This window comes from Staurois parvus, unplaced genomic scaffold, assembly GCF_062004578.1.
Source record: "Staurois parvus isolate SC_StPar_1 unplaced genomic scaffold, SC_StPar_1.0 ptg000314l, whole genome shotgun sequence".
In the NCBI taxonomy this organism is placed as follows: domain Eukaryota; kingdom Metazoa; phylum Chordata; class Amphibia; order Anura; family Ranidae; genus Staurois; species Staurois parvus.
Window position 1 is genome coordinate 3922142 of NW_028318110.1, and position 18854 is coordinate 3940995.

At 43.9% G+C, this 18854-nt stretch overlaps 1 protein-coding gene across 6 annotated transcripts in view; it reads right to left on the minus strand.

Annotated features, from left to right (window-relative positions):
• Window positions 1-16088, minus strand: part of LOC149457562 (tubulin epsilon chain-like) — a 41267-nt gene extending 25179 nt beyond the window's left edge. Inside the window, exons 1-3 of one of the 6 annotated variants that reach the window (XM_089683549.1) lie at window positions 15863-16088; window positions 7875-7948; window positions 5755-5807 (exon numbers count right to left, since the gene is read on the minus strand). In XM_089683549.1, the coding sequence (XP_089539675.1) occupies window positions 5755-5807; window positions 7875-7891 (70 nt within the window). In that variant the 5' untranslated portion in view covers window positions 7892-7948; window positions 15863-16088. Of the gene's footprint in view, window positions 1-5754; window positions 6914-7874; window positions 8052-15862 lie in introns of those variants that run through there. The other 5 variants (XM_089683550.1, XR_016313607.1, XM_089683551.1 and 2 more) reach the window with 5 other exon arrangements.
• Window positions 16089-18854: the final 2766 nt, after the last annotated feature.

Sequence of the window (18854 nt, forward strand, 5' to 3'; positions counted from 1 at the left end):
CCAAAAAATGTAAGACATTGCCAGCTCTTAGATGTAGTAGCTGTTTTCTTTCTTTGCTGGCTTTTTTAACCTGGTAATTCTGTGAACATACAGTGAAGAAATGAGTGTATACATGAAAGGTCAAGAAGTATCTAGGTTGCAATATGGGGTAGATTTCTGCCCTTCATATCCATTACATAGTGGATCAATGGGATTAATAGTTTACACAATAGAAATACGATTCTTAACTTTCTGTTAAACTTACAGAAAGTGACAAGGACACTGCATTTCAAATATTTTCTGTAATTGATAAAAATGTTCTTAGCCTGAAAAGTGAAGTAAGCTACAATGTACCTAATTTTTGTTGGCTTCTCAGTTTCAATAATATTTTAATAAGTAAACACAAGAAAATAAAAATCATAAATATATATTTTTTTCCCCCAAATGTACAAAAGTATGCATCTGAATTTAACCCCTATATGCCAACATAACATAAATATGCGGCACCACTACACTGGGCTTTTTGCCATGGGGCCACATATTTCCATATCTCCCTTTTCCTGGGAGCTCGCCCCACAACGCGCTCCCAGTATGGACACCAGGGTCTTACCGAGAGCTAACGATCGGGACCCAGAACTCCCAATTCAGGGTCACCTGATCACTGCGATAGCCTCTGATTGGCTATAAGAGAGATCAGTCACTGTGAAGCCTGCCTCCGTGTTTTCTTGCTCTGAATGGAGGAGAGAGATACATTGTATCTTTCTCTCTTCTTGCAGAGAGAGAGAGAAAAAAAAAAACCTAGATCAAGGTTTAATTTAGGTCAGTGTCTGAGTCAGGTAAGAGTCAAAAGTCAAGTTCAGTATACCTTGGGTAGGATTTTTTTTTTTTAAAGTGCCAGTGTGTTTTAGGTAGGACAAAAAAAAGAAAAATGCTCACTTATGTTTTTGGGCTGTACTATGGGTACAAACAACAATTAACAAAACACATGTGGTATCGCTGCGATCGTCATAAGCAGGAGAATTAATTTTGGGTTGTTTTTTGGTGGTAGGTGCTGGTATTAACAAGAAACATATTGCTAAATTAAATAAAATATATATGTTTTTACTATTTTGGGCCAGGTTTCCTTTGATAATAAAAAAAAAAAAAAAAATCAGGCGATATCCATAACCATTTACCACCAAATAAAAGCTCAGTTTGCTCTGAAAAAAAAACAAAACAAAAAAACAAGGTAAAATTCTCCTGGATGAACAAAGTAGTTGTGAGGATATGTACAGTTTTACTAACACATGTCAAAGTAAAAAAATTGTGCTTAGGCATAAAGATTTGTTTTAACCTTCAGCGTGAAGGGGTTAAGTAAAAAAGTTAGGCACAAAAGTAACAATATAAGACAAGTGCAATATAAAAACAGGTCACTATGCAGCAAGAACTTCCAAGTATTAGTCAATTCCATTAACCAATCTGACATAAAAGGTAAACAAACCCACAAAAATATAGCAATAGCAAAATTACAAACCAACCTAGGGTTAGGGAGGTTTACACCACCAAGTCATTATTTTATAGTAGGGAAGTACACCTTTTTAGAGTAATCAACTGTAGAATCGGGATTCCAGCTTAAAGTGATACTAAAACCTTGTATTTGTTTTTCTACCTAAAATAAAAAAAAAGAGGTTTATGCTTACCTGCTTTGTGCAAAGATATTGCACAGAGGGACCCTTTACCTTATATTTTGAGGTCTCCCACTGGTGCTGTCCACTCCTCTCCTGAGTGTGCCCCCATAGCAAGCCGTATCCTATGGGGGCTCATATGCGGGTACATTTCCCAGGCTGGGCTGTGTGCATCAACAGACACACAAAGCACAGCTTGGCCCAGCCTCACCTCCCTCCTTACTGGATTTGACTGACAGCAGCAGGAGCCAATGGCTCCCACTGCTATCAGTCTGTCCACTGAGAACAGGGAGAAAGACCAGTGCTGCTGCAGATGCGGTTGCAATGCTTTACAGACTCTTCAGAAATAAAACAAAAAAAAAAAACACAACAGGAAATGCACGTTTTTATCTGCCAATAAATGTGCATTTATTTTACACACACTGCTACAAATATTAAGAGTCTTTTAACAATGTAAATAACCTTTTTACATGTTAGAGACATGAGAAAGCTATGGAAGCTGCCACTGCTGACCTCCTTCTGAAAATTCTATTTCCCTGGCTGCTATATAGATTCTCTGGCTGCAATAATTTGAGTCACTGACCTGGAAAAATTATGCAGATCCACAAAGCTGAGGAAAAGTCAGAAGTCTATATCTGCATGCTTGTTCCCAGTCAGTGATTTAATGTACACAAGGAAAAAAAAAAAGATCAGGATACAGTGACTGAACTAGTAGCCACTTCTGATGCTAGCCATTAGTGCTGTGGCAGTAGTATAGATGACAACGGTCCTGTCAGAATGAAGACCAATCAGCATGGTTACTGATTAGTATGCTAGACAATCACAGCGATCACATGGCATTGCTTGCAAGCAAGCTTGGCAGGCCAGCAGTTGCATTATATATACCGTATTTTTCGCTCCATAAGACGCACCTAGGTTTTAGAGGCAGAAAACTGGGGAAAAAAATATTCTGAACCAATGGACTGCAGACATAGTACAGGGGATGACCAGAGACTGCGGACACAGTACAGGGGATGACCAGAGACTGCGGACACAGTACAGGGGATGACCAGAGACTGCGGACACAGTACAGGGGATGACCAGAGACTGCGGACACAGTACAGGGGATGACCAGAGACTGCGGACACAGTACAGGGGATGACCAGAGACTGCGGACACAGTACAGGGGATGACCAGAGACTGCGGACACAGTACAGGGGATGACCAGAGACTGCGGACACAGTACAGGGGATGACCAGAGACTGCGGACACAGTACAGGGGATGACCAGAGACTGCGGACACAGTACAGGGGATGACCAGAGACTGCGGACACAGTACAGGGGATGACCAGAGACTGCGGACACAGTACAGGGGATGACCAGAGACTGCGGACACAGTACAGGGGATGACCAGAGACTGCGGACACAGTACAGGGGATGACCAGAGACTGCGGACACAGTACAGGAGATGACCAGAGACTGCGGACACAGTACAGGGGATGACCAGAGACTGCGAACACAGTACAGGAAATGACCAGAGACTGCGGACACAGTACAGGGGATGACCAGAGACTGCGGACACAGTACAGGAGATGACCAGAGACTGCGGACACTGTACAGGAAATGACCAGAGACTGCGGACACAGTACAGGAGATGACCAGAGACTGCGGACAGTACAGGAGATGACCAGAGACTGCGGACACAGTACAGGGGATGACCAGAGACTGGGGACACAGTACAGGGGATGACCAGAGACTGCGGACACAGTACAGGGGATGACCAGAGACTGCGGACACAGTACAGGGGATGACCAGAGACTGCGGACACAGTACAGGGGATGACCAGAGACTGCGGACACAGTACAGGGGATGACCAGAGACTGCGGACACAGTACAGGGGATGACCAGAGACTGCGGACACAGTACAGGGGATGACCAGAGACTGCGGACACAGTACAGGGGATGACCAGAGACTGCGGACACAGTACAGGGGATGACCAGAGACTGCGGACACAGTACAGGGGATGACCAGAGACTGCGGACACAGTACAGGGGATGACCAGAGACTGCGGACACAGTACAGGGGATGACCAGAGACTGCGGACACAGTACAGGGGATGACCAGAGACTGCGGACACAGTACAGGGGATGACCAGAGACTGCGGACACAGTACAGGGGATGACCAGAGACTGCGGACACAGTACAGGGGATGACCAGAGACTGCGGACACAGTACAGGGGATGACCAGAGACTGCGGACACAGTACAGGGGATGACCAGAGACTGCGGACACAGTACAGGGGATGACCAGAGACTGCAGACACAGTACAGGGGATGACCAGAGACTGCGGACACAGTACAGGGGATGACCAGAGACTGCGGACAAAGTACAGGGGATGACCAGAGACTGCGGACACAGTACAGGGGATGACCAGAGACTGCGGACACAGTACAGGGGATGACCAGAGACTGCGGACACAGTACAGGGGATGACCAGAGACTGCGGACATACTACATCATATAAAGTCCCAACAGGGCCCCTCCACCCAGAATATCAAATGATCTGACACAATACACCAAGGAAAAGGACTACAACTCCCAGCATCTGTCATTTTAACTTACAGAAGGCAGGGGGCGCACTGAGCTCCGAGGACAGGCCACACCAGCAGATAGGACCGGACTGTAGAGCAGGGAGCACATTATGGACACATGCCAGGAAAGGGGAGGCGCTGTAAGGACAGGCCACACCCGCAGACCGGACTGCAGAGCTGGGAGCTCAGTACATAGACATGCCAGGAGCGGGGACGAGCTCCGAGGACAGGCCACGCCTGCAGGGCGGACCGGACTGCAGAGCAAGCTGGCTGGGTTCGGCGAGGGGACTGCCTGCTATGAAGAGCTGCGGGGTCAGCCCGCTGAGAGAGGGCAAGGTGAACTTTGGTGACAGCCTGCAGTGGGAGGGGACAGGCTGCACTGGGATGGGACAGCCGCTGGCACTAACACGGCGGCGGTGACAGGTGGAGGACTGGTCAGTATTCGCTCCATAAGACGCAGAGACATTTTCCCCCATATTTTTTGGGGAAAAAAGTGCGTCTTATGGAGCGAAAAATACGGTATATATATATATATATATATTTCAAATGTAAATTGCATTTTTCCACATGTATCAGATTATAAAATACAAATAAAAATCTCAGCGGGGTATTTAGTTCATAAAAGTGTGCTACACTATGTCCTTCCACAACACTGTAAACATTTTTAGGTATTCAAATTAATCATTGAGGTATATTTATAAGGCAGTAAATATGACATTCACCAATAATGCACTGCAGATGAATCTTCCTGATGTTTGTGTTTTATATTACAGTAATTGATTTACCTGCAGTGAATATCACATTTACGGCTTTAAAATTATGCCCCACAAAGTTATTGCCAAGTTACCACTGCATACTGATACCACTAAATTTGTCCCATGTATCTAGGTTTCATTGACGCCAGAAAGGCAGTATGACCAGCTAACATTGTCAGAAAGAGAGGTCAAAATGGCAGTCATTGTGTTTCTTTCATGACATATTTAATGGCCAGGGAGATATCAGTAAAGAGGTCTTGGTAAGAACAGTCCTACAACCTGGTGCAAGCTATAGGACTACTAAAAGCCTATTCACGCGCGTGAATTGCAACACATGAGGTAACCCACACACAAAGATGTGAATGGCCCTATATAGTTCCCCTTAAACATATACTAAACCGTATTGCATTCATGTAAACCAGCCACATAGGAGAGAATGGAATTCTATTTCAAATGCATTTTTATTCATGTGTTTTACTGCATGAAAATGGTCAGGTTTGAATAGGCACTGATACTGGCCACATGCAACAAATCAAACTGTATAAACCACCCAAGCATGATGTTAGCGGGCCAATGAACACCTGGAACCACTACAATCATCCTCTAAATTAATTTACCAACATGACAGACTGTCCTGACCGATACAAAGCTTTCTGAGATTAATTTAAGTCAAGGGATCCATAGCACTGGCATCCAGTTCTTCAGATTATGCACAATAGTTTTTCAGGGCTGTGCAAGCAGCAGATTTAAAGTTTCTTATTTTTCTGCATGAACAATAACCCTTACCTTGTATCAACATTTCTAGAAAAGCTGCACAGAGCTTCATCGTAAATTCCTTTCTGGAAAAAGAAATGGTTTGCATCTGGTTATATATTTTTAAAACACTAAAAAGATGTAAGAACAGCTCTACAGTATTCATTTGCCTATGGCGTGAACCTAACCACAAATGTAACGGTCTAGGCTTCAAATGATTCCTCTGGAGCTCTTTAAATTAGAACTATGGCTTCCCATATATATTATGCTGCATCTGTGGTTACCAATTTACCTTATCTCCCCTACATAGTCTCACAATACTGGCTGACCCTACCAGTGTAGTCCATCTAATGCAGCTTCCTGTGATGGGGGGACAACACTGCTGCACTGCTACCAAATTCAAAGCAGCATTGTCACTCATGCAAGCTGTGTCTGCTTGTACTACAGTAGGATCAGAAGATGTTGAGGGGGCGCAGCTATTAACTAGTCCTGACCAGTGCTTTCTGGATTGATAGAAGCCACTGTGCTGCTGTACCTCCACCACAATGTAAGATGCCATGTCTGGGAAGAGAGTGTGTAAGGCACAAATGAAGGAGGATTTGGCTCACTCAAGGGAGAGATATGAACGGTTTGCTTTTTAAACTTTTTAAGACTCTTGCATCACATAGCAACTGGATTTGAAACCTGGATTCACATGTTACAATGTGATTGAACAATGTCTGTACATCCTCCTTTAGATCCACCAACAACTGTATAACGCAAGTGCCTGCCTAAACAATTCATTTATTTTGTATCCAGTCAGGGTGGCTGTGGTTGCTGGGAAGGAGATTGTACAATCAAATTGTAATGTATGGTGCAAGCTTTAAAGACTAGACCTAGGTTGTCCACAGATTCTTGACTTGGCATTTGAAAGATAAATGACAGGAGGTAAACCAGGTTTTCAGCCTCTTGATTGCCCACAAGGAGTGACGTGATCCTACACATGTACACAGAAGTCAGTCAATCATGTGCAACAGCACAGGAGGCTGTGAGCAAGCAGGCAAGTGTCTTATTGCAAGAGACATACCACGTGTCTTCTGCAATAAAGAGCTGCCTCCTCCCGATTTTTTAAATGCTAAGGTTAGTTCCACTATAATTAAGGCTTCGGTTAAAATGCAATAGCACTTTGCTGAGTTTGATAGAATGCACCAGCTTCCTCGTCTTTTATTGACTAAAGCATTGTGATGGATCATAGTCGGACTCCAGCTCATCAAATTGTATGCTTTGGAGGTGTGCAGGAGCCTGGGCTGTTGAGGCCAACATCCCTGGAGTAAATACTGGCATGAGAGTTACCCTTGTGACACTTTTACATTTTTAAGCTATCACAGGCTCACTTTAACGTCTTAACCTCAGTATGTATTCACAGCATTGACCATGAGCAGAAACATACTTTAAAGGATAAGTTCATCTTTGGTAACATGTTACACCCGTATTTAGGGTGTACCATGTTACCAAGATTACCTGCCTGCACCTGCCCTGATACCCCATTGTGACAGTGGGCAGGGGACCTTCTCCCCGCACCCGCTGTTACAATTCAAGACAGCACAGTAATGCATGGCTGCACCCACACGGCAGCATCATTCATTCAGTTTCCTGTGAATTAATGAACTACAAGGGTGCTGGCGAGCTCTCTTGTAGCTCATTGATTCCTTCTGGACTGATTGCCTGTATAGGAGGTACAGCAGACAGTTGACAGAGTCTGCAGGATCCTGACATTGCACCTGTGCTCTGCTGATTGTGGGTGCAATGATTTATAGGCTGCAGAGTATACAAAAATAATATATGCACATTTTTTTTACCTGCAAAAAGATGTGTATTTATTATTATTTTTTTTTTTTTTTTTTTTTCAAAAGGTAAACAGCATTTAAGCCAAACAGCTCAGCATAAGCAGCCACATGAACACTTGAAGTATTTACTTTGCTTTGGACTAAGTTGAAGATGAGCTGTCATTAATGTTGTCCCTGCAGACCTGCTTCTCCAGAACGCCTTCTCTGATTTGGTACCACTCAGGACTATTTTGAAGTGCAAGTCACCAAAGGAGCTTTAAACATAAAGTACGTGCCACCTTGGATTTAACAAAAAAAAAAAAAAATCTGAAAAGGAAGTTGTTTTACCTTGTTGACGGAAGCATGTTCTCTCAATGCAAGGTCCCAGAACCTGCACCCAATCTGATTTCCACACTGCCCAACTACACGAGAAAATAAGAGCAATACAAATCTTAAAACATTGTCAGAATTGATCTGTTGCTTAGGCTATAATTTTGTAAGACAGAATGTTCCCATGTTCAAAGCAGTTTCCAATTTATTGTCTTCATATTTCAGTCTGAGAAGAAGCTACATTTTTACAAGTATTATTTTGGATTATAGGAAGATACCCACTTAGGGAATATCTAAAATCCACACAGATGGGGAGATTTGCTAAAACTGGTGCAACTGTACATAGTATCCAATCAGCTTCCAGGTTTTATTGTCAAAGCTTAATTGAACAAGCTGAAGTTAAAAAAGTTGATTGATTATGCACAGCTGCACCAGTTTATCTCTGGGTTTACAAACTAGCCTGCAGGCTGTGGGCTGGTTGCGGGTGTAGGAATTGTACGTGTTCCCGCACCTGCAATGGAATCGTGCTGCTCAGACCGCAGAATGTTTTTTAAAAAGGTACATGCATCTTTTTAATGCAGGAGATGCAAGCACAGCAGCCCATTGAAATGAATGGGCTACCGTGCCCAAGCAAATACAGACAGCACGGTCCGCACTAGTGTGAACCAGGCCTTCGCAAATCTCCCCCACAGAATTGGAACTCAAAGATCTTTTAGCAACTGCACTCTTCTTACCATTTACTAATGACGATAACTAAAAGTATGTCTGTAAGTTCAGCATGTTCATTCAATGCATGGTCTGATTATGAAAGTGGCACAAACATGGAGTCTTTACAGCAATCTCTCTGTGACTCAGGGTAACATGTGGCTGAATAGCATAGCCCCTAAAAGACTCTACAACAACAGAGAGTTGAGAAACTGAGAAGCTGATCTTTCAAGAGTACATAATAAACTAGAAAAGCTACAATTTCTGGGGAAATTGTGTGAAGTGTTCTTGCCTCCACCAGTAGTCTACAACTCACACTCTAGCTTTTGTCACTCTGCTGCCTGCTCACACACCTGGCGTATGGCAACTCACTCTACAGCAAGGGCAGAGAAGAGCGGTTAAAAACAAACTGCTCCAACTTGCTCACTTCACTGGTGGTTGCCATCTTCAAATGGTTGTAGTTTAAAAACTATAAATTCTACAGCGAAGAGCTTTATATTGTGAGAATCACAAGACCCAGACCTACATTTTGCATAGTATGTCTCTGAAATGTTAAAAATAAAAGGCACAGTCACATTTTAGATATTGCCCTTCAAATTTGAGGTGGCTAGAGTGGAGTTTCAATGAATGTCAATGGGCGGCGTGAGTTGCAAACAAATGGTCATATTGTGAAAACTATCAGGGCTATGGCTTAGCCCTGGACATTTTTAGTGGCAGCAGGGATAGCTGAACGTTTTGATATAAGATTTGTGTAGGTGAGCTTGAAAATGAGGGAGTGATGGCAGTTTAGAAATCATGTCCTGATTTTTCGGCTCACACTCTAGCTTTTGTCAGCTCTCACTCTAGTTTTGAACATTCTGCCATTCGTTCCTATGGGACCAATTTCACCACAAAAACGCCGATATTTCGTGAACCATGCAGTGAAACGTTCCACAAAGTAATAGCACACCAATCGGGAACAATCCGCACGTTTCTGTATATTACTGTCTATGTAGTGTAAAAACTGTGGGAGGAGTTAGGGTGGTAAATTTGGCTATAATAATAAGAATATATATGTGAGATAACAGTAAGTGGTCTTGCCATGCAAGAACACTTCACAATACTAAGCCTTTACAGACAATAGCATACTAGTTTACCAAAATATATTTACCTTACTAAGGGCTGGCTCGTGGTGCGGGAAAGCCGTGTTTCATGCATATTTTCAGGCTTGAGTTCAAAACTCATTGCAGTTGCGATCAGCAGCGGGCGTCAAGTTAATTACACCCCAAACATAGTGCGTTGCCTGTACCGGATCGCGTTGCAGCAAGTTTGCGAAAGTAGTGCATGAATTTGGTGTGGTAAAGTGTGATTTCAGCTAAAATGAATGAACTCAAATCGCTCCACACTGAACTGCATGAGAAAGGCAGAAAAAAAATCCAGAAAAGCATGATCCAATTTGCTCCTGCAGGGCACAAAATTCCTTCTTGATCCCCCGAGAGGCATTTGGATATTCTCTGGATTAACTTTACCTATAAAATGTTAGTATCCAGTTATATTCTGTGTATCTTGTACGAGCAAGCAGATATACTGACAGATCTGCAGGAGACCTGCATGGCACCTGAGATCTGCTGATTGCTTGTGCAATGCTTTCCAGACTCCTGCAAACAAAAAATAATAAATGCACATTTTTTACCTGGAAAACAACGTACATTTATTATATGTTTATCAAAACTTATCCTTTAACCAGTTAAACTCCGCCCTATAGCAGTTTTACTGTCTCTTGATACATTGCACACAAAACTGCAGGGTTAGCAAGATCAGGCCTTATTTCTGCTAGCACTAACCGGTAAATATTTTTTGTAGCGATTCAAGCAGTCCCTGAAAGCCAGATGCTCTTTTTTCCCCATGAGTCGCACTAGGTATCTATACATTTAGTGGCCAAAATGTCCAATGAAAGGTACACTAGTGAAGAGGCCTACAAGATTCTGAGCATGTCAGAGGAAAGTGAAGGGGAAACCTCACTAAACAGAATCAGGCTCAGAATATGAACCTGTAGAGAGCAGTGGCACCCTGACAGATAGCTCAGACGGTGGAGTAGAGTTCCTTGCTAAGGTCAGGCGTACCCAACCCTGTTCCTAGGCTGATGAGGTGTTACAATTGCATGATGATTCTCAGAGCGCCACTACTAGTGCTACTCTATCTTTTGGTAAAAAAAGGCGAGCACCAGCGGTCTAGTACATCCTGGTCTTATACATACCAGCACTGCAGTATCATTTGATGATGTGGTGAGTCCCATAAGTGAAGTACAAGCTGGTGCAGTGGCTAGCACAAGTAGTGTCCCGCAACTACCAAGAATTTGAATACAGGCCCATAGAGTCCTTCCGGATGTGCTTGCAAATCCTGATTGGCAGCCCACAAATTCTGCAGCACCCGCACTTCCCCCATTCACTGCCCAACCTGGAATTCAGGTGGAAACAGCAAATTTAAATATTCCCCTTGATTTTTTGGAGCTGTTTTTCACGGAAGATCTTTATGGATTCATTGTGTATCAAAGAAATTTATACACACACACACACACAACAATTTATCACCGCCAACCCAAATTCAAAGCTTGCCAGACCAGTTGCATGAAAACCTATTACGGCTTTCGAATTTAAAGTTTTTTGGTCCCAACTCTCAACATGGGCATTACTAAAACAAATTAATTGTGATTGTATAGGTCCACAAACCTGATTCATCATATGCCCATGTTCTCTGCTGCCATGGCCAGGCATAGATATGAGAATATAATGCAATTTATGCATTTCAATGACATTACACTGTCGTTCTTGGGGTGACCCTGAAAAGGACCGGCTCCACAAAATTCAGCTCCTAGTAAATCACCTTAACCAGAAATTTGCAGATATGTATACTCCCCAGCAAAACATCTGCGTTGAGGAGTCCCTCATTAATTTTTCTGGCCGCCTTGCATTCAAACACTTTCTCCCCAGCAAGCGTGCCAGATATGCGGTCAAAATGTATAAGATCTGTGAGAGGGCAACAGACTATATATGAAATTTTCAGATTTAAGAGGGAAAAGATAGTCACATGGAGCCCCCTGGATGCCCAGTGTATATGGGGAGCAGTGACAAGATATTTTAGGACTTGGTGTCACTCTTTTTCCATATGGGGTACCACTTATACGTGGACAACTTTTTTTACATGCCACTATTTAGACATTTGTACAAATCTTGGAATTGGTAGATGTGGCACCGTGTGACCTAATCGCCGGGGCTTCCCCCAACAGCTTGTAAATGCCTGTCTTAGAAAGGGGGAAAAAGCCTGCTTGAAAAACAATGAATTGCTTGCAATGAAGTAAAAGGACAAAGAGGATGTTTTTGTGCAGTCTTTAATTCACGTAGACAGGACCATCCAAATTTCCATGGCAGCTGGTGTTGTTGAGAAGCCCCTCTGTGTCCACAACTATAAACTTAACATGGGAGAGGTGGACTTTAATGACCAGATGATGAAGCCATACTTAGTTTCCCAAAAAGCCAGATGCTGGTAAAAAAAGTGTGTTTATTTATTTCAATTCGCTCTATAAACCTGTTTTGTGATTAACAAAGCAACTGGATGTAGTGGATCCTTCCAAAAATTCCAGGAAGCGATCATCATGGCCCTTTTGTATCCAGAAGATGCTGTGGCATGTGAGTTATCGCCGCAAATATCAGATCAAGGGCAGCAATTCTAGCACTAGACCTCCTGTAAAGCGTCGCCTATGGATATTAAAAATGTTTGCAGTTTTTCGCCGTTGCACGGGGCGTGTGCAGTTTTAAAGCATGTCAGGTTTGGTATCTATTTACTCAGCATACCATCATCTTTTATATTTTAACAAACAATTGGCCAATATATTATGTTTTTGTACCTTAAAATAAAAAAAAAGTGCATTTTTTTTAAAAAAATGGCTTTTGAAAAATCGCCGCAAAAGTACTATGTGACATAAAAAATTGCAACACTCACCATGTTATTCTCTATGGCATCTGTTGTAAAAAAACATAATGTTTAGGGGTTCGAAGTTCGTTTCTAGCAAAAAATACAGATATTTTAATGTGAACAAAAAGTGTCAGAAAAGGCTTGGCCTTCAAGTGGTTAGAAGAGTGAGTGATGTGTGGCATAAGCTTCTAATGCTGGGCATGTTGAGTCAATAGAAGAAGAATTTATTTTTTTTTTTATTTATTTAGTTTTTGGAAAATGGCAAAAAATGTATTTATTTATTTTTTACACAAAGTTGTCACTTAGATGATATATTGCCCACACATGCCATGGGTATATGTGGAATTACTCCCCAAAATACATTCTGCTACTTCTCCCGAGTATAGGGGTACCACATGTGAGATACTATTTGGCAGTCTAGACGCATACAGGACCCCAAACTCCAATAAGCACCTTCAGGTTTTTAACCGCCTCCCGCCTGCCATATAAAGTAAAGACAGGCGCAAGGCGGTTCTCTCGTTCTGGGAGGACGTCATATGATGTCCTCCCACTCTAACCGCGCATGCGCGGATCAAGGGTCACGCAGTGCGGCGATCGGTGGCGCGCTGTGTCCCTAGGACACAGCGGATTACTGATCAACGGAAAGAACCGAAGATGTCGGCTCGGTTATGTGAACAGCTGTGTCCAATCACAGCTGATCGCATGTAAATTGGGAAACGCCGGTTATTGGTATTTCTCGCCTCACGAGCTGTCACGCTGACAGCTTGAGAGGAGAGGACAGCTGGTAATCAGCATCCCTCAGAGGGGACATGTACACTGATCATCAGAGCACGAATGATCAGTGTGCCCTGATGATCAGTGTAGCCCCAGCAGTGCCACCTATCAGTGTCCATCAATGCCAGCTGTCAGTGCTCATCAATACCACCTGCCAGTGCCCATGAGTGCCTCATCAATGCCACATATCAGTGCCTACCAGTGCACATCAAAGCCACATATCAGTGCCCGTCAGTGCCGCCAGTGTCATATATGAGCGTTGCCTTTCAGTGCCCAGGGATGCCTGTCAATGCCCATCAGTGCCACCTACCAATGCCTCCTAATCACTGCAGCCTATCAGTGTCCATCACTGCAGCCTCATTAGCGCACATCAGTGAAGGAGAGAAACCTCTTATTTACAAAATTTTATATAACAAAAACAAAGAAAAAACTTTTTTTTCTAAATTTTGTTGTTTTTGGTTTGTTTAGCAAAAAATAAAAAACCCAGAGGTGATTAAATACCACCGAAAGAAAGCTCTGTCTCAAAAAAATTATAAAAATTTCATATGGGTACACTGTTGCATGACCGCGCAATTGTCATTCAAAGTTTGACAGCGCTGAAAATTGGCTTGGGCAGGAAGGGGGTTTAAGTGCCCTGTAGGCTAGCGGTTAAAGGGCTTTATTTCCTCATTACACTTCCTGACTACCTATCACAGTTTCGGAGGCCCCCCAAATACCAGGATAGTACAAACACCCCCCAAATGACCCCTTTTTGGAAAGTAGACACCCCAAGGAACTTGATAAGATGTATGAAAAGCATTTTACAGATCTTGTTTGTTGCAACAAATTTTTGGAAAATGAAGAAAGAAAACAAAGCTACAACTTTCACATAAACCAATTAATTTACACCTATTAGGATTTTTTTTAGCAAAGACAACACAATACATTTTGGCCTAAATTTATAACGAAATTTTATTTTTATACTTTTTTTACTGGACATGTTTAATAGCAAAAAGTCAAAAATATTGTTTTTCTCAAAACTGTCAGTCTTTTTTTATTTATAGTGCAAAAAAGAAAAAACAGACAGGCGATCAAATACCACCGAAAGAAAGCTCTATTTGTGGGGAAAAAAGGACATAAATTTCATTTGGGTGCATCGTTGCATGACCGTGCAACTGTCAAAGTAACGCAGCGCCGTAACGCAAAATATGGCCTGGTCAGGAAGGACAAGTGGTTAACTACTTGCCAACTGCAGATACCCGAATGTTGGCTACACTGCGGCCGGCAAGTTCTGGGAGGGTGTCATATGACGTCCTCCCAGAACGCGCTCTCCTGCGCGCCCCCGGGGGTGGGCACCTGGTGATCTCCGTGATCGCTCTGTCCTACGGACACACTGATCAACTGATCACAACTGATCACGTGATGTGGTAAAAGGCCAATCACAGCGGCCTTTTACCACGTGGTCAGCCGTGTCCAATGACACAGAGCGTGAGGAAAGTACTTGCCGAGAACCGGCAGTTGTCAGAGCAGGGATTGGCACTGATGATCAGTGCCCTGATAATCGGTGCCCAGCAGTGCCACCCACCAGTTCCGCCATCTGTGCCCAGCAGTGCACCCACCTGTTGATAGCAATGCACCCACCTGTGCCACCCAGCAGTGCCACACACCTGTACCCAGAAATGCCACCTACCTGTGCCCAGCAGTGCCACCCACCTGTGCCCACCTACCTGTGCCCAACAGTGCAGCCCAGCAGTGCTGCCAGTCAGTGCCACCAGTCAGTGCCCAGCAGTTGTGCCAGTCAGTGCCCAGCAATTGCACCAGTCAATGCCTAGCAGTTGCGCCAGTCAGTGCCCAGCATTGATTCCAGTCAGTGCCACCTATCAGTGCCACCTCATTAGTGCTACCTATCAGTGCCACCTATTAGTGCCCATCAGTGCTGCCTCATCAACGCACATCAGTGAAGGAGAAAAATTACCTGTCTGAAAAATTTTATAATAGAAACAAAGAAACTTTTTTTTTTCAAATTTTTTGCACTTTTTTTGTTTATAGCACAAAAAGTAAAGTGCCCAGCAGCGATTAAATACCACCTAAAGAAAGCTCTATTTGTGAGAAAAAAAATGATAACATTTTCATATGGGTACAATGTTGCATGACCGCGCAATTGTCAAAGTGCAACAGCGCTGAAAGCTGAAATTTGGCCTGGTAAAGAAGGGGGTATAAGTGCCCGGTAGGCAGGTGGTTAAGCAATGATTGATGTGTGCCTCTCAGATAAGTTACCTCTGACAACAACTATGTTCTCTTTAGCTGCAATGGCGGGATTCTTCCCAATGACTACAAATATGAGGAACATTCTTCCCCTGACCCTCTCACTCGTGTCCCTGACACATGAAGGGTTTTTTAATGGCTCCTCAATGTAGAAAAAAGCCTGAGAAAGGTTGCAGCAAATATCAGGTCCATCCCCACTTACAGAACTCCTCCATAGCACGGACGTGCCACTTATCAAGTTAGAAGAGGGAGCAAACTTTTAGAATGGCACCAGCAGAAAAGAAAAAGTAAAGCAGCCATTCATCACCTCCAGTATCTCCATTATTCCTCACCTTGTACAACTATAGACTGTGTCATCTCTCCCGCACTGACAGCACCGCTTACCGCTCACAATACCTGCCTGCAAGAGGAACTTTTCTTTCTGTTCTTGTACACGGCGGGAGCATTTCACATCAGCACCGGTCTCCAGCGTGAGTTGTTATGCTTGGCGCTCCCTGGCGGCATAGCAACGATGTCAACGCTGGAAGATCGCTCTGTTCCACGGAGACGCCATTTTAGTGGAGTCCTGGCAAAACGCTACAGGCTCTTCTTACTACAAATGGCAGGAAGGAGGCGGAGACGGGGAGGGGCTTCACTATCTCATCTTTTGCCGGGAAGTTTACCATTTAATTAGATAGATGATCCCACAAGAACTAGAGCACAGCAGTTTCCTCAATAGGATTTATTTTTTGGAGGAGGTTTGATTAGATAGTTTGGGGATCTCACTGACTGCCCCTCTTTAGCTCCAGTATTCTTTGCTCTAGCTCAGTGGTCTCCAAACTGTGGCCCAGGGGCCAGATATGGCCCTTTGCTTGCCTTTATCTAGCCCTTGGAGTCCTATGCCTCTCAATGACACCATGAATGGGGCACAACTCCTGTTTCTGACACCAATGGGGCACTACACCTCCCACTGACACCAACGATGGGGCATTATTTCTCCCACTGACACCAATGATGGGACACTGTTCTTTCACAAACACTGGCACCAACAATGGGGCACTATTCTGCCACTGACACCAACGATGGGGCATTATTCCTCCCACTGACACCAATGATGGAACACTATTCCTCCCACTGACACCAACGATGGGGCATTATTCCTCCCACTGACACCAATGATGGGGCATTATTCCTCCCACTGACACCAATGATGGGACACTGTTCTTTCACAAACACTGGCACCAACGATGGGGCACTATTCTGCCACTGACACCAATGATGGGACACTATTTCTCCCAATGACACCAACGATGGGGCACTATTCCTCCCACTGACACCAATGATGGGACACTGTTCTTTCACAAACACTGGCACCAACTATGGGGCACTATTCTGCCACTGACACCAATGATGGGACACTATTTCTCCCACTGACACCAACGATGGGGCACTATTCCTCCCACTGACACCAATGATGGGACACTGTTCTTCCACAAACACTGGCACCAATGATGGGGCACTATTCCTCCCACTGACACCAACGATGGGCCGTTATTCCTCCAACTGACACCAATGATGGAACACTATTCCTCCCATTGACACCAACGATGGGGCATTTTTCCTCCCACTGACACCAACGATGGGACACTATTACTCCCACTAACAAACAAGAGATCCCTGTGCTCAAATCCCAACAGCTAGTGCATGCATTTATCCATCAGGTGCTAAAGGGGTGTAACCACATATTAACACTAGAAATTCTGAGGACCCTCTGCACACTGGTATATACCCTTCCAAGCAGACTATGCAATAAATGGGGATATTTAGTTCACACATATTGCAATACATGCTTAAGCTGGCCAACTGCATCAAAGTAATCCCTCTATGGCCAGTCCTACTCTGCCCTGCCTACGCAAATGCTACTGTGGACACAATGCTAGCATAGGGGAAAAGACACAATGGGGAGAGCTACAAGGTTCAGGTCTGGCTACTGACCCAACAATACAACAAACGAGATCCCTGTGCTCAAATCCCAACACTTATTTATTGCATAGTCTGCTTGAAAGGGTATATACCAGTGTGCAGAGGGTCCTTCAGAATTTCTACTATTATTCCCACTGACACCAATGGTGGGACACTGTTCTTCCACAAACACTGATAACGCATTATTCCTCCCACTGACACCAACGATGGGGCATTATTCCTCCCACTGACACCAAGGGTGGGACACTGTTCTTCCACAAACACTGACACCAACGATGGGGCATTATTCCTCCCTCTGACACCAATGATGGGACACTATTACTCCCGCTGACACCAATGGTGGTTCCATACCTCTGAAGATGTGCGTGCACACGTAACGCGTAAGGAGGAGCCTGGACGTCGAGACGCTACGACGCCGGAGCCACGTGGAGTCCCGGCGGCCATCATTCAGAGTGTCAGGGTTAGTTTGTCTTGCTGACACATCTTGATGATACCTGCCTACTTTGAATTGGATGCTACTTTTACTTTAATAAAGCTGCTTTTTATAATCTACTACACTATGGGTGTCCTTCCCTAAACTCCCTTGAGGAGCTTTTTGCTTGCAGAACCCTGATCTTGGAATCCTACACCTAACTGGGAAGAGGAGGATCTGTTGCTGCATCCAAAGAGGAGGGATCCATTTTTCCTGTAACCGGACCAGCTTTATTCTCTTCTGGATTGAGGATCCATGAGCTCTAGATGCACACTGCGTTTATGTGTCTTTGTTCTGGTGAGTGCGTTTTTCAGCCGTTTCCACACGGATCACCAACTTTGAATCCTCACTTGTCACTGGACACGTTCTATTGACTAAGACTTTAAGTGGACTCATATCTGTTTTACTATCACTACTCATAGCGCTGCACTATTTTTATGTTATTCTATTTTAAGTATATATCGGTTGCTTAGAGTGCTTAGCCGCTTTCAGGACTAGCGCTCACTGTTTTTTTCCCTATTAGAACAAAAGAACTACTGCTAATAAGCTATAAGGCTCCATGTACACTGCAGCTGATAAACTCACATTCAGGAGCTTTTCTGCGTTTTTTTCAGCAGCCCTGAACTCTCCCTAATGTTTTCCTATGTGTCCATGTACACATAGTCGTTTACAGTCGTTTACAGTCAGTTGAGTTTACAGTCATTTTTTTTAACACACCAAACGTTCAGGAGTAGATTTTATAAGCGTTTCAAACGCCAAACGCTTGTAAACGCGGCTAAGCACATTTATAAGCAATTGAGTTTAGCAGCGTTTTTTAACTGTTCCATATCCAAATGCTGTCCAAAACCTTTTTTCATAATCAGAAATGCATGCAAAGCGTTTTCCATGTA